This window comes from Osmia lignaria, chromosome 9, assembly GCF_051020975.1.
Source record: "Osmia lignaria lignaria isolate PbOS001 chromosome 9, iyOsmLign1, whole genome shotgun sequence".
NCBI classification, from domain to species: Eukaryota; Metazoa; Arthropoda; class Insecta; order Hymenoptera; family Megachilidae; genus Osmia; species Osmia lignaria.
In genome coordinates this window covers 15016672-15036719 of record NC_135040.1, presented here as the reverse complement: position 1 = coordinate 15036719, position 20048 = coordinate 15016672, and the positions used below count along the sequence as shown (strand labels likewise).

General features: G+C 34.3%; 4 protein-coding genes across 11 annotated transcripts; 2 read left to right on the top strand and 2 right to left on the bottom strand.

The window, feature by feature from the left end:
- Nucleotides 1-86: 86 nt before the first annotated feature.
- Nucleotides 87-3992, top strand: Coq9 (ubiquinone biosynthesis protein COQ9, mitochondrial). Of its 3 annotated transcripts, XM_034320288.2 has the most exons (5): nt 117-312; nt 2693-2890; nt 3069-3412; nt 3494-3721; nt 3802-3992. In XM_034320288.2, exons 1-5 carry the CDS (start codon nt 264-266, stop codon nt 3835-3837), a joined length of 855 nt encoding a protein of 284 aa, XP_034176179.1. In that variant the 5' UTR covers nt 117-263; the 3' UTR covers nt 3838-3992. The 3 variants fall into 3 exon arrangements, with proteins under 3 accessions (XP_034176170.1, XP_034176162.1, XP_034176179.1); XM_034320279.2 differs by lacking the exons at nt 2693-2890; nt 3069-3412; nt 3494-3721; nt 3802-3992 and adding an exon at nt 1160-2638 and having other exon boundaries at nt 87-312; XM_034320271.2 differs by lacking the exons at nt 2693-2890; nt 3069-3412; nt 3494-3721; nt 3802-3992 and adding an exon at nt 396-2637 and having other exon boundaries at nt 89-312.
- Nucleotides 3993-4008: 16 nt separating this feature from the next.
- Nucleotides 4009-6297, bottom strand: LOC117602408 (uncharacterized). 2 transcript variants are annotated; one of them, XM_034320386.2, is made up of 3 exons: nt 5731-6297; nt 5100-5653; nt 4009-5024 (listed from the first exon to the last, which is right to left on the bottom strand). In XM_034320386.2, exons 1-3 carry the CDS (start codon nt 6037-6039, stop codon nt 4661-4663), a joined length of 1227 nt encoding a protein of 408 aa, XP_034176277.1. In that variant the 5' UTR covers nt 6040-6297; the 3' UTR covers nt 4009-4660. The 2 variants fall into 2 exon arrangements, with proteins under 2 accessions (XP_034176277.1, XP_034176268.1); XM_034320377.2 differs by having other exon boundaries at nt 5100-5677; nt 5731-6296.
- Nucleotides 6298-6401: 104 nt separating this feature from the next.
- On the top strand, nt 6402-9743 carry LOC117602326 (G patch domain-containing protein 1 homolog). The gene is made up of 4 exons (XM_034320197.2): nt 6402-6740; nt 6811-7189; nt 7253-7477; nt 7544-9743. Exons 1-4 carry the CDS (start codon nt 6677-6679, stop codon nt 9741-9743), a joined length of 2868 nt encoding a protein of 955 aa, XP_034176088.2. The 5' UTR covers nt 6402-6676.
- Nucleotides 9744-9868: 125 nt separating this feature from the next.
- On the bottom strand, nt 9869-19231 carry LOC117602280 (uncharacterized). Of its 5 annotated transcripts, XM_034320107.2 has the most exons (30): nt 18854-19231; nt 18624-18708; nt 18386-18542; nt 17818-17916; nt 17619-17708; nt 17251-17402; nt 17096-17184; nt 16674-16757; nt 16061-16226; nt 15767-15992; nt 14425-14578; nt 14229-14358; nt 13933-14157; nt 13525-13859; nt 13183-13465; nt 12990-13119; nt 12803-12917; nt 12611-12733; nt 12203-12553; nt 11968-12138; nt 11749-11904; nt 11582-11689; nt 11246-11521; nt 11126-11180; nt 10922-11063; nt 10745-10856; nt 10564-10670; nt 10360-10504; nt 10202-10299; nt 9869-10006 (listed from the first exon to the last, which is right to left on the bottom strand). In XM_034320107.2, the coding sequence occupies exons 4-30, from the start codon at nt 17913-17915 to the stop codon at nt 9934-9936; spliced, it is 4194 nt and encodes a 1397-aa protein (XP_034175998.2). In that variant the 5' UTR covers nt 17916; nt 18386-18542; nt 18624-18708; nt 18854-19231; the 3' UTR covers nt 9869-9933. The 5 variants fall into 5 exon arrangements, with proteins under 5 accessions (XP_034175998.2, XP_034175980.2, XP_034176004.2 ...); XM_034320089.2 differs by lacking the exon at nt 18624-18708; XM_034320113.2 differs by lacking the exon at nt 18624-18708 and having other exon boundaries at nt 12990-13104; nt 18854-19230.
- Nucleotides 19232-20048: the final 817 nt, after the last annotated feature.

Genomic DNA, 20048 nt, shown 5'->3' with positions numbered 1-20048 from the left:
TTCCTATCTTTTAATTAACGATTTTGATATACAATTTAAATTATATTGTTTGTTTAATCCAGTATTTGCTTTTTTATTTTTGAAACTACGTTAAACGTAAATAAAAGCAAGAGAATGTTTAAGACAAATTCACAGGAAAGGTGAAACGTAAAGTATAATTCATAAAGTGTCTATAAACGAATCTCGCAAGTAGAATAATATTTGTATAGTTTCATCGTACACATATAAATATATGACAAGTAGTTTATTTAAAATTGGTGAATATGGCTATGTCAAGTATTTTGTTAATGCGAAAAGGGTTTTTAGCGAACGGTAAGCGAGTTGTCTTTTATCCATCATATATGCCAATCGCAATTCATACGCGCATCATTTTGATCCTGTCATTTATTGTTTAGAATTTTGTAAATGAATTATCAAATACACAAGACAAATATTACAAATCGTATTAATACGTGTAATAATTGTGTTTCATTGTGCAATTTGTATACTATATATTGTATGTCTATAGTAAATGCGCACAGTTTTCATAAGCAGAGCATAATATTCTTAAAAATTTCACCACAACTCTGTAATTCATTATCTTTTACAATTATTTTCCTAAAAATAATGTAATTTATTCATCGTAAGTTTGCGGAAAGAGTGGTATTTAAATACGTCGAAAGTAAAGGTTATGAAAGTAAAGGTTTTTATGAGCAAGGAAGATTGTTAACAGTTTAATATTTGTATGACAAATAATTTTGTTAAAAATGACAGACCCTAAGGAAAATGTAACGAACAAATTTATTAATGACTTAACCGATTACTTGAAGAAAAACAAACTCAAAGAAGTTTTAAATCTCTTTGAAGACAATAGTTATGACAATATCATTCAAGAATCTTCGTGGTATATTGTACCAATTGTATCTTCTCATCTTACCAATGAAAACACAAAGTATAATGCAGAATTAATTGAATGCTGCACAAAAATATTAAATATTATAGTAGAAAAATGTAATCCTTCTGAGACTGTATTAGAGCTGTTAGAACAAGTAGAAGGTCCAGAGATTCATGTGAAATTTTGTATAGTTCTAAAGGTACTTAATAAGTGCCTCAATAAAATGAATAATAAGATGAAAGCCATAGAGTGGTGTAGCAGTACAATAAGATCTTATGTTGACAGTTTACCAATACCAGATGAGGATTCCCCAAGTAGTACTATAACTATAAATAAAATACAGAATATTTATATCGTGATTATATCATTCTTGGAACCATTAGTGGAGGAAGCAAGATTAGAAAATTCAGAAAAGTGTGCCACATTGAAAGATTACCTTGCGAGTATCCTAATTTTTTTGATGGGAAAACCATTGAGTCATCTCCCAGAAAAATATTTAAAACAGTCTATACCAGAAAAGATTGTAACTCTTGTAAGTCAAATAACTGGAGATTTGCTTTGGTTTTTAAATATTGTGAATTTAAGAAGTAAAAAAACCAATTCTAAGAAGAAATGCATAGAAGAAGAGTGTCATAATCTTAAAGTAACACTTTTTGAATTAGATGAAAATATATCAGACTTAGCATATGCTAACTTTTATTTTTATGTCATAACAAGGATACATTTATGGGAGAGAGTACCACAAGTATATGACTTCCAGTATATTTTTCAAGCATGTATATATCTTATTATTAAGCTACTTGAAGACCAGGAAACAATTGCAAAAGGATTAAGTTTAATGGATCAATTATTGAAAAGACTGATAAGACGTTCCTTAACATCAGAGTTACTGGAGCTTAATATTTATTTACAGTTGTTTGATACAATTGCAAAGGTGATGATCTGTTATTTTAATAATAACAAAGAAAGGAAAAGAGCTTTAATCATATTTCAAGAATATGTTGAAATGTTTGACATGCAAGCTAGATATTTAATCGTTTTTCGGTTGTATCAGACTAGTAAATACTCAGGTCTGCTTAGTTTAACTACTGGGATAGTCAAGGATTCTGTCATTGAATGCCTTCAATCGGTACCACTTATTCCATATTTTCTTGGTAATAATTTAGAGTCTCTGATTAAATTAGCTTGTAAATTACCACATGAAAGAGCATCAGACTTGGTAGAATTATCTGATGAGATAATCACTAGCTTAAACCTTTTGAGATTTCTATTTATTAGAGACCAACAGAATCAAACTGGAATTTGGAATTTAGTAGATGAATTGGAGAAAGATTATTTACAACCACTCAGAGAAGGTATATATTTATGCAGAACACACTGGAAGGTGAAGGTAAAGGATGTAGAAGAACAAAAAAAAGCTATTAAAGCAAATGCAAAAACAGAATTAGAAAGGAATGTTATTGAAGCACCATTACCTGTGGGAGGTGAAAAATTGTCAGCAATACCAGTCCTAAATAAACTTTCATTGTGCTATCAAGCAGTGAATGGGCTTGATGTAATGGAAAGCATTTTGATTAGAGTTAATGAATGCATTATGAATAATCCTCTTAAGTAACACAGTAATAGTACTGTAATTTCAGAACAATACCTCCATATTTTTAATGTGTACATTATTTGCTGTTAAATAAAATACTTTTTCATTTGCAATTTATTTATTTTGACTTTACCCTGTAATTTACTCGTTTCGCTATTACTAATTATAATTAAATAAATATATATCATTTCTTGAAATAAAAAAATTAATTTTAATTTTATTAGGTTTTAGAAGTTTATGGACTTGTAAGACATTACTCTCGAATCAGACTGAAAATGCAAATACACAACAAACAAGTAAAGAGTATACTAATTGTAAGGAAAGCGACGAAGAATATGAAAAAAATATCAAAACAAAAATTCTTGCTGCATCTTTAAAGTATGTTCATGATCTAGGATGGAGCCAGCAAGCTATCAGTGCTGGTAATTCATAATATTTTTTTTTTCAGTTAAGTAGATGAATTAGAAGCAATTTTGTGTGTGAGTAAATAGGTGATGTAAATCCCATATATTTATTAAATGTATTTTAGTTATAGTTTCAAAGTATAATAATATATTGTTTGCATCTAATACAGACAATTAATAAGTATATGTACTAAAGGTGCAGAATCTATTGGGTATCCTGGTGTGGTTCATGGATTATTCCCTAATAAAGGAGTAGATTTGGTTCAGTACTTTTATTTGACATGTAACACAGAATTAAATGAAATCCTTATGAAACGAGCAGAGGCTACTGAAGAAAATTGTACCAAAGGAGAAAAACCATTAGAATCACAAGTACGCGATGCCGTTGAAATAAGGCTTAGAATGGTGATTCCATATAAAAAGACATGGCCCCAAGCATTAGCTCTAATGGCACTACCACCTAATGCACCAAAGTCATTAGCTAATTTACTTACTTTGGTAGATGACATTTGTTATTATGCTGGTGATAGATCAGTTGATGTAAGAATATTTCTATAGTTTTGTCTTCTATGTGTTTTTATGTTCAATTAAAATATTTTGTATTGAAATCTTTTTAATTAGATCAACTGGTACACAAGAAGGGTAGTATTAGCAGGTATTTATAAAACCACAGAGCTGTATATGCTACAAGATAACAGTGAAGATCATAGACAAACTTGGAACTTCTTAGAAAGGCGGATAAAAGATGCAACACAAATTCATGCATTTTTCACAACAACTTCTGATATAGCCTTACCAGATCAAGCCCTGAATCGTGTTTCTGAAACAGCAAGTGCTGCTTTTGTTACAGTAAGTTTTGGTTAAATTTTAGTATTATTTAATAAAGCAATATTGTAACAATATTCTTATTTGATGTTGTTTCTCGACAGGCACGTAATATACTCGGACTGAACTGGAATAGGTAAACTAAATTTCAAGTAGAAGAAGAATAAACTATTGGCTATTTATAGAAATCAAAGCACGTCGAGTATTTCTTTTTCGAATTTATTTAGTGCGAATGAAAGTATACTTTTGAAAAAACGATGTATATACTTTCAGTTGTACAATGGAAATATTAAAGAAAATGAAGATTTAAGTTAAATTAACAATCATATCTAATTTATTTTAGTACCATATTTTAACAAATTCTGTACAATTGAAGTCAAACTCAATAAATATGAGTTATTTTTGTGCAAGATATATAAAGATATAAACTGATAGAAATATAAATCTAATAATATTTAACAATTACCCTGCAACACTACAGTAATTAAGGCAATATGATCCCTTTCTTTCATAAAATTTTGTCCCCATTAAACAAGGGAAGATCAACTTGTACCTTTACCATTCAATTGAGCAGAAGATTGTTTTATTCTAAACAATGTATTTACACAGCCAAGTACTTCACAGGTTGATTAAACTTCTGATTATGTTTAAGAATATAACATATTTTATAATGAAACAATTCATGCAAATTAAAATTATTTTAACTATAAGTCTCATTATCTATATAAATAAAACTGATATAGCCATATCAATCAACTTTTATAGAAACGGAGATATCTTGTACATTCAACAATGAGTATTTCAGTTTTTATAAAATAAAAATGCTCATATCTAATCTGTTCTTACCTTTCAAAATCAAATTTTTGTGCAATAACTAGTTTACATGATTCAATAATCTCAATCTGTAAAAATTCGTATCACGGATATTATAGTACGTTTCACGTTTTTTTTTTTCTTTTTGCATTAATAATGTGCTTCTTCGATATAGCCCTTAATAGTTTTTGGTAAAGGTAGTTTATGAATATTATCCAATCTAGTATTTTGACGTATAACGAAACGACAAAGATACTGTAAGCTTCGAACTTGATTAAACCTGCTCACTGGCTTGGTTAATCTTACAGGGAACGATGGATGGCCAGGGTATTTAGGCCGAGAATAACAAAATACTGCTGACTGACTAAAATTCATTGAATAGTTAATTAAATCAGCTACTGAACTAAATCCCTCACTTTCACTTTGGTTACATAAAGAAAATAAACCACCGCTATGTTCCATACGAGCATGGAGCAATTTTCCAGATGATTTAAAACTAAGCGTCAGGACGTATCTGTATGAAAACAAATATTAAAAATATTGTACATAAGTTGTCATTTAAAAAATGCTTCCAATAAAAAGAACAAACCTATCATCTGACGAGTCCCTGACTAAGAATGCACCATCTGGTTCGGACATAAGTTTGGCATCAGCTTCGGTTCCTGATATTGGTCCCCAATACCATCCATAATTGCTTAATTTAAGCAGCTCTTCTGTAAGGCTTACCTTTGCTTTATCATTATTTATATTAGATTCTGAAATTTCTTCAATATTTTCAACTTGATGCTCCTCAGCAACTACAGATTCTATTTGCAGTGTGTTGTTATTAGAGAACAGATAATGCATATTAGGAATAGTTTCATGATTATTATCTGATTGATAATTGTCAACAACTTGCACGTGTACTGATTCTGTTTTTGTTTCAATATCAGAACAACCTTCTACTGCTTCATTTAGATTGTCCAAAGTACATTCATTTTGTGACAAAGTACATTCATCTGTAGCAGTTAAAGATTCGCTGCTGTTCAAAATATCAGAATTTTTCTTAATATCTTCGCATTTATTATCTGATAAAGTGCTCCCTTCAACAGAAACTGTACATTTATTCTGCTGAAGTGTTGATGAATCACAGTTTGTATCATTCTGCAAACTATATGTTTCTTTCATCTGGAAATATTTCTGTTAGATAGAAAATACCACTAAAGCTTTTGTATACTTACTTTTTGTTTGGAATCATGTATTGTCAGCTTCTTAATCTGCATGTGTCTTTTAATACCCTTGAAGACGTTAAAAGACCTTTTATTAGAAGGAGCATTTTTAGTCTTGGATTCAATAACTTTTCCTTCTATCAAATCTTTTTTCTTCTGGTTGTTTTCTTTTTTCAATATATTCTCACGCCGTGAATCACGCTTCCAAAGGAAATCAAACGTTTTTACACTCAATTTTCGTGGCTTCGTGTCTAGATTTGACGGTTTTTCTGCACTGGTAGGTGCAGTCGCGATCGTTTCCTCCGACATTTGATTTATCATTTCAAATGTCGTGCGATCCTTCAAACCAGCTCCAAATCAAAGAAAGCGTTCGCTTCCACTATCTTATCAAAAATTACTTCACACGCCATCTATTCCTTATCCCGTATTCTTTCAGTAATTACGACCTTTTTTCAAATTAAAAACTTCTCATTACGTTCCATCGTTTTGTACTTATCCGGATACTTTTCTGTTGACTAACTGCAGCAAATGCTTCTGCGTACTTCTGTAAATTTGTTCAAAATTATTCCCTACTGCGTCCAAAAATATTTTTCTACCAATCTCAGAGAAAAAGTTCCTACCATCTACATTATTATTGGTTCGCAGCTCCATTACCAACACAAGCACCATTAATTCTCTAAAACGAAGAAATTACAAATAACACAGTTCTTGATTTATTTATCATTTCCATGTTTTTAAGGTACTTTCTTCGATTTATACTTTGTCAAGATTTAACTTAATTCAAATACAAACAAAATCTGTTTAAGTAGATGGTTTACTGATATTCAGTCAAAGAGGAAAATACTATTTTAATATGCACCTTGTAACCTCAAATGTACTCTTTTTGACACTTGTATAAAATAAGAAGAGATTTTCAATGTTATTTATCTTTAAATGATAATTATTATATATTACAAAAATGAGTGATTCTGAGGATGAAAACTATGTTTCCTTTGGAGTTCCTCTTGATCCTTTAGATGAAGGTAATTAAAGAGATATAAATATTAAAAGTTAATCATAAAATTGTTACATTCTGACATGGATTTTTTGTAGACAATTTACCAAGGAAGAAACCTGTAACAATTGAAGAACAATGCGCGTATGATGCACAAGGTAGACGTAGATTCCATGGAGCATTTACTGGAGGTTTCTCTGCTGGATACTTTAATACTGTTGGCACAAGAGATGGCTGGAGGCCACAGCACTTCAAGTCTTCCAGAAGTAGCAAAGCAGGAGGCATTACCCAATGTCCAGAAGATTTCATGGATGAAGAAGATACAGGGCAATTTGGAATTGCACCAAAGGGTATTTGTGCTACCAGTGATTATACTGACCATGGGCACAGAGGTGTTAAAAGAGAGAGAATAAATCGTGAGAGCAGTGGTCCTATTCCTGGTACTCCAGTACTGAAGGACCTTTTGAAACCTGTGAAGTAAGTATTATGAAGTATTATGAAGTATTAATTTTAATCATTAACCAACATATAATGTAACAGAGAGACGGTTGGCATTATGTTACTGAAGAAAATGGGATGGAGACCGGGTCAAGGTATAGGATCTAGAGTTACAAAAAAAGAAAAGGCTAAAATAAAAAGAAGGAATGCAAAAATGAAAGTATTGCAACAAGATTCCAAGAAGGCAAACTCAGAAAGTAGCTCTGAAGATTCAGAAGATGATCACGAAGATGTTACATTTGCTCCTGATGATTATGAACCATTTAGGTGAACTCCACGTTTCCATAATATGACTTTGATAAATAATAAACAATAATAATAACTCTTTTATAGGTGCAATCCAAAAGATAATTACTTTGGCATAGGATACAGTGGTTTGGATAGAAGAACCATACTTTCTGGTCATGTAAATTTATTTGATACTCCCGCATTCAGTGTTCAGGATAAAAATAAAAAGTTATCAATCCATGGACAAGCATTTGGAGTTGGTGCATTTGAGGCCGACGACGAAGACATATACGAGAGGGAGGACATGTCGCGTTACGATTTTTCGCTCGGTCCTGAACGTAAAACGAAGACGAGATGGTCTAGCGATAACAGTTTGAAAAATGATAATTGTTTAGAAGGTTTTGCATTGGCAAGCGCTAAATTGCAACACAAGAAGATCTTTCCACCACCAGAGTTACCCAAGGATTTCGTGCCGATGCACGCAGTTAGAAAAAGTAGATTCTATCCACCGACTGATAACATTCCTCGTGCAATTGAGAACGGAAAACGTAAAGAACTTACAGCTGAGGATAGGGCTAGGATACTGGAGGAAACTCCTAGTTCTAAAAAATTATCAGAATCTTACCCAAATTCAGTCCCATCGGTCGCCTCTAATATCATTACTAAAGTGTTAAATTTACATGGGAAGCAACGAACAGAGGAAAGGCAGAGAGAGGAAAATCAGCGAGTTAAAGCAGCTACTTCATGGATGGATAAATTGAATGCACAAAGTTTTGTTAAGGGAGGCACCGTTGGTCTTGGTAAAGATTCTGAGGGAAGTTTGAAGAATCTAGAGGAGTTTAAAGATTCCTTTTCAGCTTCAGAGGAACAAAGTGGCACAAATAACTTAATCGAAGATAGTTCCATAAACAAGAGCACGATGAAACCATTTTTATCTGATCCTGATAAACAAAGACGTTTCGAGCAATATTTAGTTTTCTCGGATAAAGGTGAAAAGGATAAACTCGAAAGTATACAGTCATTATCGATGACAGAATGGGACAGGGAACACGAACGGGTTGAATTTGAGCAAGCAGCTAAATTATTTGTAAAGTCAACAAACGAATATGTCACCAGTAAATTTACACATGCTTCTGAGTCTGTGAGTTCGGATGCTTCTTCAGCAAAAAATGAACAAGATAATGAGTTGAAACAAGCTGTAAAGATGAAAATGTTTGGTAAATTAACTAGAGAGCGCATAGAATGGAAACCTGCGAGTATCGTTTGCAAAAGATTTAATATCCCTGAGCCACAGGGTGGCTGTGCTCCACCAGAGATGCAAAAGAAAACAGCGAAATTTTCAATCTTTGATTCCATAGATTGGAGCAATTCTACGAAATTTTTGAGAGCTACTGACACCGTGTCAAAGGAAACTCTTGAAAGCACTGCTCCATCAAAAGAAGATAGCGTTATTAATAACACAAATGTAGATATAAAGTCCAATAAAGATATTCCTGTTAATAGTCAACAAGCAATAGAGCCTGTAACTGAAAAAATGAGAAATTTTGAAGCTTCTTACGAGAAAGTTTTTGGCAAAGAAGTCCAAGAAACATTTCCCAGAGCTACTGAAGTCAAAGAAAATTTAGGCAACAAGTTTGATTCAACTACAGAGATTCCAGATGAACAAGCCAAAGATGTAGAGAATGATAGTATAACGAAAAGTAAATCGGAAGAGAAGAAAGATCTTTTCAAAGCAATTTTCTTAAGTAGCAGTGATGAAGAGTCTGATTCAGAGCCAGAAGAAAGCGTGGATAGCGAGGTGGTGAAGTCGGTCCTAATCGGTAAAGTTCCAAGCGAGGTGAATGTAAACAGAAACACCTCTCCACCTCGGGGAATTTTCGCCAAGGTGGATCTTGATAGTTTAGTTGCTGATCCTAGATCCAGTACGCAATCAAGTGAAACAAAGAAAGAGGTAGATGTAATCACGGTATCTGACACTGATTCAGGAAGCAAACAGATTAGCGATACCGGTTCAAATCCTCCAGAGGTTCAGTTGTTGCCTGATATGTACGGACCTGCGCTTCCTTCAAGACTACTTAAGAATGAAGCTCCTCCTGAACCAGAGGCGTCCAGTTCACAAACTTTTAAACCCGTGTTCAGAAGTGTTGTTGTACCAAAACCCAAAACAGATTCTAAGGTAACCGGTGTGTGGGTGGAGCGAACAAAAGTGAAGAAGTCGAAGAAGGAGAAGAAGAAACATAAACACAAAGAGCAGAAGAGCTCGAAACACAAGCGGAAATCGAAGAAGGAAAAACGTGGTCCGTGATGGGGACAGTAATAAAGAAAGAAGATATTGGTAGAGGAAGTATTATCTTTTTGTATATGCTCCGATACACGTAACTGAGCAATCTCTTTCTTTTTTAATTGCAGTACCATTTGTTGTAATTGTACATTTAAAATCGCTAATGCTAGCAGAGAGCAATGATTCAGCAAGGTACCATAAATTTGTAATTTAATCATTTGTCTGATGTTGTGGAGTTTCTTGATACTGGTCTACTTTGACTTGAGGTGCCAGTTTTCTTCTCTACACTGAAAATAGAGAAACAAAATTATTTTGTCAGTGACAATTTCATTTTCATTCTCTAATTTGTACATACTTATATCATAATATTAATATTAAATCTTAGTTGATTATTCGACTGATTATTGTATTGTTTAAAAAATAGCATTCTTTTCAAAGTCCCCTTCGTTTAAATTTTTATTTTTATTTAAACCAAACCATACCTGCTGCCTCTCGAACCTCGTTTGAAAATATCCGTTAATTTCTTCTTCAGATTTTTCTTTTCAGTCTTCTCCGTGATACTAGTTTCGGATCCCGAGGTCTATAAACAAGAATCATTAATTTTACAATTGTAAAAAACAATGATTTATGATCTGTGTACCTGAAGAGAGAGGTCCATGGAAACGTTTGGATCGTCTACGCTGGCTGATTTAGTTAATTTTGTTGTAAGCTTTTTTATTATTCCTTTACCGTGTTTCTTCTCTCGTTCTAACATCTCGCTCTTCGTGGAACCAGTGGAGAGACGACTAAAAATTATCGAAAATTAATAGATATATTCTTAAATATGTTACAGATATTGAAATACCTGTCGACACTAGAATCTCTCTGTAAACTAAGCGTTCGTCCATCAACTTCCGAGCCTTCCAACGATTGCAAGCTGGACATGTTGCTATCAGTGCCCCAAATACGTGACTACAACCAATCATAAATTAAATATTCTATCTGATATAATTTTTACATTATATACAACTTTGTTCCGTGCATACTTCCTCGTTTCGTGCGGTCGTCTGTTCCAAAGACAAGCTCTTTCTCTTCAAACGTGGTTTTGAACGAGCTGTTGTTATTCCTTTGCCTGGATCACTCTCAACGGATGTTGATCTGATAGTGTATAATAATCATTGATTAAATCTAGTCAAAATATAATTAATCATATTAATCTTCACCTTTTGCTGAGTTTCTTTAGCCTTGTAGCATTAGTTTCATCAGCTGCTTTCTTTGATTCCTTCAACTCCTTTGCCACATCCATCAGCTTTTTAATAGTGTATTCCAATTTCTCTGTTCTTTCGCCAAGTTGTGAATTTGAACCTGGATATTCAATACAATCATTGATTTAAATCATCTAAATGAAGGAATAATGATGATCATACCTCTTATGTCACCCTTTGCGTCCAACATTGGCGATGATTCTCTTGATTTTGGTCCCTTTAAAGTATCAAAATAGATGATGTATTTTATGAATAATAACTAATTATTTTAATGTAATGTACCTTTAATCGTCTGGGTGGTGTAGGTGTGTAAGTACTGGAATTTCCATTTTCAGCTATGCCATTCAACTCAGGGAAGAATTTCATTAAATCATTGACTTGTTGCAACAGCACATTAATATTTCTTAGTTCAGTTTGTTCTTGTTTACTCTTCTTGAAGATAGCATCTTTTAGTTCTTCTCTTTCCCTCTCGTGTCGTTCCTTTTCTCGCCTCATCTTTTCGTTACTGGTCCTTAGTTTTGCGTGGGCGTCTCTTAATTCCAGTAAATCACATTGCAACTGTAGGAAGAAATACATTAATTTTTAAACCTTTCACATCATTTTTTAATGAATATCTACCTCCAGCAATTTCTTCTTGCTCTCTTCCTTCTCTTCATCGTATACCTTCTTCAATTGATCCTGTCGTCTCTTGTTTTCCAGTCGTTCTTTGGAACGTTCTCTCTCAATCTGTAGAGAAAAATTTTAATTTTAAATATCAGCGAGGATGGCTTTAACTTAATACATACTTCAAACAGGGTTTGTCTCAAATCCCTAGCCAGTGTAGCTGTTTCTTGTAACAATCTCTGATGTTCCTCCCGTTCTTTCTGCCAAGCCAGTTCCATGCGAACTTTTAATCCTGGGATCTTTGTCCTGCCACTGGCGATCATTCGTTCCTCCTCCAGCTGTAATATCGAAAGAAAATGAAATATTTTAAAACCTGAAGAACCAGGCGTTTACAGTTTTACCTCGTTGATTCGTGATTGCAATTCAGACACTTTAACATGACTAGCTGATTTTTCTGATACTAATTCTGCTTTCAATCTAGATGTCTCTAATCTTGTTTCAGACAGTTCATCTTCCAGACTGTTGATCTGTCTTTCCAGAATCAGTCTGCTGGCACCAGACATTTCTTCTTCCTATGAAAAAAAAAGTATACTCTTATATTAATATTGCTACTATTCATTATAGTAAATAACAAACCTCATCAGACTTTCCAGAAGACGCATTAGACGCTAATCTGCCTCTATTAGACTTCAGTTCTCCAATTGTTTTCTGAGCACCCTCCAACATATGTTTGTAAGTGTCGCGTTCACGTTTGTATCGTGATAATTGATTTTGAATAGTTTGAATCTCGTCATTAATAGCCGTGATTCGGTGCTCGTATCTCATCTTGCATTGTGCCAAATCAGCTTTCTTAGCTTTTTCCATGTTTTCTAAAGCATTCTTCAGTTTCCTAATTTCTGACTCCAGTGCATTAGTATCAGGCGTTATTGCTTGATGAATTTTTGACACTGCTTCATAGTCTTTAAGCTTGTCAGAGAGATCGTCATTCTACGAAATATAAATTTTTAAAAAATATAATCATTTTCTAGTAACAATTTTACTTACCGCTTTCCTTAAATCTTCCAATCGCGTTACTAAAGTATTGTTCTCTTTCTTCAAATTGCTTATGTCGTTATTCAGATCTGTTATCATGGCTCTGTTTGGCAACTCACTTTCCTTTAATTTATTCTGAAAAATATTTCTACATGTAATTTTAACGCTCTATTTAAAAATATTTCGTACAATGTGAATTCTTACTTGCAAAACGCCTTTCTCGGACCGCCATTCGCTTTCCTTCAATTTGACGGTCTGCCTTAGTGTTTCTAGCTCCTTGCGAATATTAATTAATTCAGTGTTTTGTTCTCGTAATTTGCTGTAAGTAATAGAAAAGTAAAATGTCATCTTTTCTTAAAATTAAATTGATAAAGATTGGAAGATTAATTACTTATTGAGTGCTTCGTTATCAGCCTCAAACTGCGTTTTCAATTTTCCAAGTTCAATGTACTTCTCATTTAAATTATTATACTCCTGTTCACCCTTCTTCAGCTCGTCCTCCAAATCTGAAATATAAGCCACTGTTACCTGATATATGTAGATCATTCTGACTTGTTTCTTCGTATCATAGTAAAACAACTTACTCAAAATCTTCTCATTATACGTTTGCCTCATTTCGTTCATTCTCTTTGCGTTTAATCCAGTCTTTTCCAATGAATTGACTTTCTTCTTCAGCATGGACACCTCAGCTTCTTTGGATTGTTTCTCTTGATCAATTTGAGACAACAGTTTCTCTTTTTCTTTCTTTAGCTCAGACAATTCTGTGGTCAGGTTGTTTATTTTTGTGGAGTTGGAGGATTTTGCATTCTCCAGTTCTTTTTTCAGACGTTTCACCTCAGCATCGAGTTTGCTCTTCGTTTGTTCCACCTAAAAAGATAATTTTATTTTATAAAATTTATACAATTAACTATTTCAACGACACTCACAGACGTCATTGATTGAGTCATTTTTGATTCCCTTTCAGTGTAGGCAGACAAATCGTCCTGCAATTTCTTGTTCTTCTCTCGTTCTTGGGATAATTCTCTCTTCAGCTCGTTTATCGTCTTCTCCATTTTCTCGCCTTCCTTTTCTGACGATTTGGCTGTCTCTAAATCCTTCTTTAATTGAACGACTTCATTGTACACTTTGAGCTTTTCTGCAGACAATGAAAGTAGCTTCGATTTCAGCTTCTCCTTTTCCTCAGACAATGCTGTTTTCTCCTGGTCCCATGCCTTTCTTTCGGTTTCCCTCATGTTCACAGCTTCATCTAATTTCTTTTTTACTGAATAATAATAGAACAAGTACATAGTAGAAGCTTCAAATATCAGCTTGTTTAGATCTGAATAGTAGCTTACTGTTTTGAAGATCAGTATTTTTGTCTTCAGCTTTGGAGCCTGATTGCGTCCTCTTCTTCTCTTTCTCGTTTGATAATTCCTTGGTGACGTTGTCTAGCTTTTCTTTAAGCAGCTCGTACTCTTTCATAAGCTTATCATATTTAATATAACTGTCTTTGGATTTCAACTCTTGAACGTCCACATCTTTGCCATCAGAGATGTTTGTGAAAATGGTCATCAGGTCCCCTGAAAACTAACTTCATTATTCCGTGGTTCTTCGCGAAGTAAATTTATTTATATAACTCTTTTTATTCAACCTATTTCTTTCTCCATTTCCTCCACCATTTTTTTAAGCTGCACTTTGCTCGTCAAATCCGTTGCTTTCTTCTGAGGTCTACCTTGGAACTCGCCCTTGACCTTCTTCAGCGTTTCTTCAACCTTTTTCACCTAATACGAACAATCTTTTATCATCGATGATTGCGAGTTTTAGAAGCTTCACAGAGTATTGATTACCTCATCATATTTCTTTTCCAGACCGCTTTTCTCACTCTCCAGTTCCTCCACCTTTCTCTCGACTTTTCTTAGCTTGAACGACAATATTCGACAGTTCTTATTAGACTGTTCCAAGCTCTTCCGAAGACGAACATATTCGTCTGCTTGCTCATCCCTTGATAAAATCAAATATCTTCATATCACATACCTACTGATCTGATTAATCATCAAAACAGAAGAATTGGAAGTTTTTTAGTAAGAGAACCATAAGTAAGCTACAGTGTACTTTCAAGTCACTGTACATTATATAATTACCTTTGTTAATTAATTTGCATTCATATTAGAGACTCAAATGGAAGCGGTTTGACAGAGAAAAGCATGAAATTGTGTGTAAAGATTGAAAGGGTTCGACGACAGTATTTTATTCCACGTACTGCTCTCTTTAAAAACGCGGTTCCTCTTTAGTTTATTTTGCTTTTGATACAAGTACAATTAACATGTTGACTGTCAACATGTTCATAAGGAACCATGGATGGGAAATCCATTGGTGACTCTGATGACAGTCAATGTGTTAAGATATTTAATTAATAGCCAGAGGAACTGGTTTACCAAGTGATCAAACATCCACGCGTTCAGTGCAGCTTTGGCGAAAAGCAATGCAGTCTTGTTGATGTCTTCCGTCCAAATCGTCGTCCTGCAACAATTCAGACAGCTTGTGTTGCTAAAAAATCTTTGTTAACTCTTTAAAGTCTTCCCTTCGACATAAGCTACCTTTAAATTCTGATTGAGGAAAAAAATTCGATTTTTCTTTTAAAGAGATTCATGATCAATTTTGATTTTGTCGCAGTAAGTGGATATTCGTTGTTATCGACTCCCTTCATAGTCTCGTTATCGTTTTGTAAAAAGATCAGTGGCAATTCAAGCACGTGTATGTTATTAACATAAAGAAAAATCACACGAGAGCGAGTCGTAATTCGCCGTTGTGGAAATTAAATTTCTTTATTCGTTTGGTTATTAATTTAAATTCAGACAAACCAGTTAGTAGAATGCTTGCTCTCTTTCTTTTTTTTAAATCATCAATTTCTTGATCCATGGTAAGATCACAGGGTGTTAAATCGAATTTTTTTTTTTTGCTTTCAATCTAGATCCTCTACAGCAGCTTCACATGTTTCAAGGAAAGGCAATAGAATTGTGAAAATTCTTACGTATAAGACAATCATTTGCGTAACTAGGTAAGGGCCAGGGTGAGACTGACCCACCCCATCCAAATATCCTAGTTACACCAATGAAGACAATCTCATAAATTAAAAAAGAAACACATAAGCCAAATGAACATGCGTCAGCGAATGAGTATCTGGATTACCTAAAAGTATCCTGTAATTCATATATCTCTTCCTCCAGTTGACGAATTTCCTTCTTCATGTCTTCATTTTCATCCATCAAAGTTTCGCATAAATTTTCAGCTGCCTTTAATTTTGATCTTAGTTCTTCCTTTTCTCTATCTCTGTCGCCCCTAAACAACTTTGAGCCTGTTTCTTTCTCCAACTCTTTTACCTTGCTCATTAGGTTTGTTTTCTCTTGCATCAACGCTAAATATCAATAAAATTTCATCAGTTAACACGTCCAGCCCTCGGTGGACTTTGAAAAACTGTAATACCTTCGTTCTTCTTCTGAAGTTTCTGTAATTCATTCGACGACGCTTTGTTAGATATGGTTTCCATGGTTGTTAATCTTCTCATCAAGATTTCGCTTTTCTCTTTTTCAGCTTTCTCGCATCTCGCTTGCAGCTCGACCAATTGTGCCCTTAGACGGTCCATCTCGCTCTGAAGATCATACATTGATTATATTTTATTTTATTAATATCTATTTCAATTTCTACTCTCAGCTTTGCCACTTGCATCTATTTTCTAGCATTACATATTGCTACATCAGCTGGCACTTAATAATATAATATAATTGTAATCAACTTCAATTAGCTGTTTCATCTTCAAACATAAGGATACTTTATACATATAATTAAGATGTTGCGTTCCTCAGCAATTTACATGGATGGATAAAAGATGTTAATGCAAAGATAAAGTACTATATGTAACAATAGCTTTTTTGTACAGCAGGGAAATATCCAATAATGGATACTTGGAGTGTTAGTTATTTAAACGAATCAAATCTTCAGTACAGTGTCCTGCATGACGTTCAGCGCAATTTAAAAAAGAAATCAGCGATGGAAAGAAAAATTGAGCAAATGGGATGCAGATGTTTGGTATCATTACTTTCTCCGTCGTCTCTTCCTTTTCCATAAGGTGATCCTCATTTTGTATCGCGCTTTTCGATGAACCGATCTTCGACTTTTTCACCTGAATAGAGAAACAGCAATTTACGAGATACATTCGTAGACAAAGGAGGTCCGTTTCTTTGCTATCACTTTTTTAACATGAACACCTTGAGGGAGTAAAGTTTCAAGGTAAATGGAATTAGACCAATAATAAATATTGGGAGTGATAAAGGAAGTTTCAGGGTCTCTTGATTTCTGGATTCAAATCTGCTGCTGTAATAGAAGCTGTTCACAATTAAACTAAATACTGTAGAAATGTTAGGAAATTTAGATTTGATCAAGTCACAATAAAGGGCAGTGAAAGATTCTTATCTCAAATATTTCGTAAAATAGTATTTCTGTAATAATCTTTCAATTTACCTGAATTATAAACTCAACATCATTTTCAGAACTACCCCCACCTCTGTTGGCTATGACCTCTCTGATCTGTAATTTCGTTGGCCTCCTTGCTACAAGATAATAATTTAATAAGAAAAAAAGATGTTATTTCAAAAGTATTACTTTCAAATAATCACCATTTAATCTTTCTTCTTCTTTATCGATGGCAGAAAGATCCATAAGCGATGTCCAGCCGGCTGCTGCCGGCGACGATTCTGAGCTTCCTTTGAAATCATCTTTTGCTAGGTTCGTCGCCGACGACCATACCCTTTTACCATTCTCTGCAGACCTAATGAATTAGTTTAATTTCAGTTCAATAGACGCAGTTACAGTAGATGCTCGTTATATTGCCACGTGAGGGATTTGATCTTACTAGTACTACTCTTCCACCGCGGCAATATAACGAGAGTCTATTGTATTCTGAATACAATTAATAAATTTTATTCTTTAATTTAGCTTTGCATCATTTGGTGATGATCGTTAGTGACCCTGAAGGCAGTCGTACCTTCCCGAAGATTGTTCAAACGAAAGGCTAGGCGTGGACGATGTAATATCCCTTAAGTTATCCTTCTTACCCCCGTGTTCCTTATAATCCCTAAAAACAAAAGAAACAAAGTTATAATTGCACCAAATAGCCTTATATTGAATTTATGATCACAGAACACAATTTCATGTGCCTTCTACATCCATAAAAAAAATGATACCTGAAGCATCGTTTGCAGCGGGTCGGCCACCGCACTTGAGGATGGAAACCGAGGGGGCAGAGAGGGTCTCCTTTCTTCGACGAATACATGTGGTGCATTCTACGTGTAAAGACAAGAGATAACATTCGTGACAAACATTCAGACATTAGTTAACTTATATGTCTATTGTAACGGTACACCATTGTACATAATGATATTATAAGTCGGGTGCGTACAACGCCATAGGTTAAATACGGTGTCAGTTTACAAGAGGAGTGGCCGTGTAAAACGATTGTGTTTGTAGAAATAGAAGTCACAGAGGCTCGTTATTTACACAGATATGCCATACATTGAGAGGGTGAGATTATCCTGCTGGTTTCAAAACAATAGGTAACTTTAAGAATAGCTTTTTTAAAAAATATGAAACACGCGAAGTTCTAAGTTCTTCCGTGCCTTTTATAAATTTTTAAGAAAACCACCCTTAATGTCATCTACCATTTCAGCATGACATATATGACACACGAAATATTAGATACAAGATGGTAGTACGACGAAGATACATTGACAGAGATCCTGGTAAGTTTCGTACCACCGTATACGCGTTTCGTGGAAAATACACGGGACCGGAAATCGAATAGCTGAACGATTTCCGACAAAGCATATCTTGTACAGGGTATCACATGGAGCGTCGTTATACCCTACCAGGCCTGAGTCTAACAAGAACTAAAGGGCTTGATAGGATCTACCTAAAAATGAAACCTTGAATTAATAAGTGAATAAAGTTTCGTAAGAAAATTAGGCGAGACTTAGCGAATCGCTTGGCTTACTGCAAATCGTGAAATACTTGGCAAGGGATAAATGAAAATTGACTTGAAACAGTGCTTTATAGATAGTAGTAATATGTAGGGAAACCTAGAATAGAATGAATAATCTACGTATATTCTCTGGTAACGCTAAATTTTCCAATCTATAAAATTATCCAGTCATCCTCAATGGGTAAAATTCTATATTTGAGGAGAGAAGAAAAAAAATTCCATATCGATTGACGTATACTCACTTGATTGCTATTCAATCAGGTACAGGGGTGCGATATAAGTTTAACTTCGTTAGCAATAATTATACAAGACGTTCGGATATCCACCCTCCATCTTGAAGAAGCAAAATAAGCTAACCGATTTCATATTAAACAACTACAGCGAATAAACGATTCACTTTGCCGGGAAAGTAAATTTGCTCAAAGTGTCCCTCAGCCGATAACCCGTGGGATCGTTTACATCTTTCCCTAATTTGTGTTCGCACTAATTTTTTAAGTTTTTCTTTTTCTTTTTGGTGCCTCGTTGTCCACGACAATCGCAATGTCGATAGACGTCACTAATAGCACTGACACGATGCTGCTATTACAAGGGTTAGACCGTTACTTGTCTCGGACCAGTACGTTTGGTAATTTGGAAGATTGCCAGGATATATATTTATCTCTAGCTATAAATATAGTGCGCCTCCTTACGAGTATTTTACGCACGCATTTTCACAGACGTAGTCTGTATCAGCTAAGTGCTTCTTTTACAAATAATTAACTTATACTACAGTAAAAGTGTCATATTACTGAGAAAGATTGGGTTCAACAAGCTGAAAGTAACGTACAAATCATAATTTTTTATTTCATAAACACGCGCTTTTTAAAATGGTACCGGAAGCGCCATCTCGATGTTCTATTACGCAATACTTATATAGTTCTACTTTTTACCAGTAGATAATGAAGAAAACTGTAAAAAGTGCCCCCTGGTATTGACAAGAAGTCATTTTTGCGCTCCTTACCGACGAAATAAAACAGCTCACTTTTAGCATAAACCAGTAGATGGCGCCAACTTGTTTTCCCGCGCAATGGCAGTCTTTTTAAGATGTAGACATTTTTAAAATGGATTTACTCAGAAACGAAACCTCATATGACAAAATATGATTCCATTTTCGACTTAATTTTTCATTAGAAAAAGATTCAAAGCATGTTATACTAGCTGTATGCACGCGTATCATCATTAATCTTCGAATAATTCAGTGTGTTCGACGACAGGTGGGCAAAATTTTAAGGGGTGATTCTAGGGATCAAAATGAGACGAAAATCAAGAATAACGAAATAGCGTTTACGGCTTTGTTTTCCAGTAATTAACGTTTAAAAATTCGAGTAAAAAGCGCCTGAAACCTGCAACCCGCCCAGCACCGACGACTGAACGTCAGGTCTGCAGGGGTCGGTACAG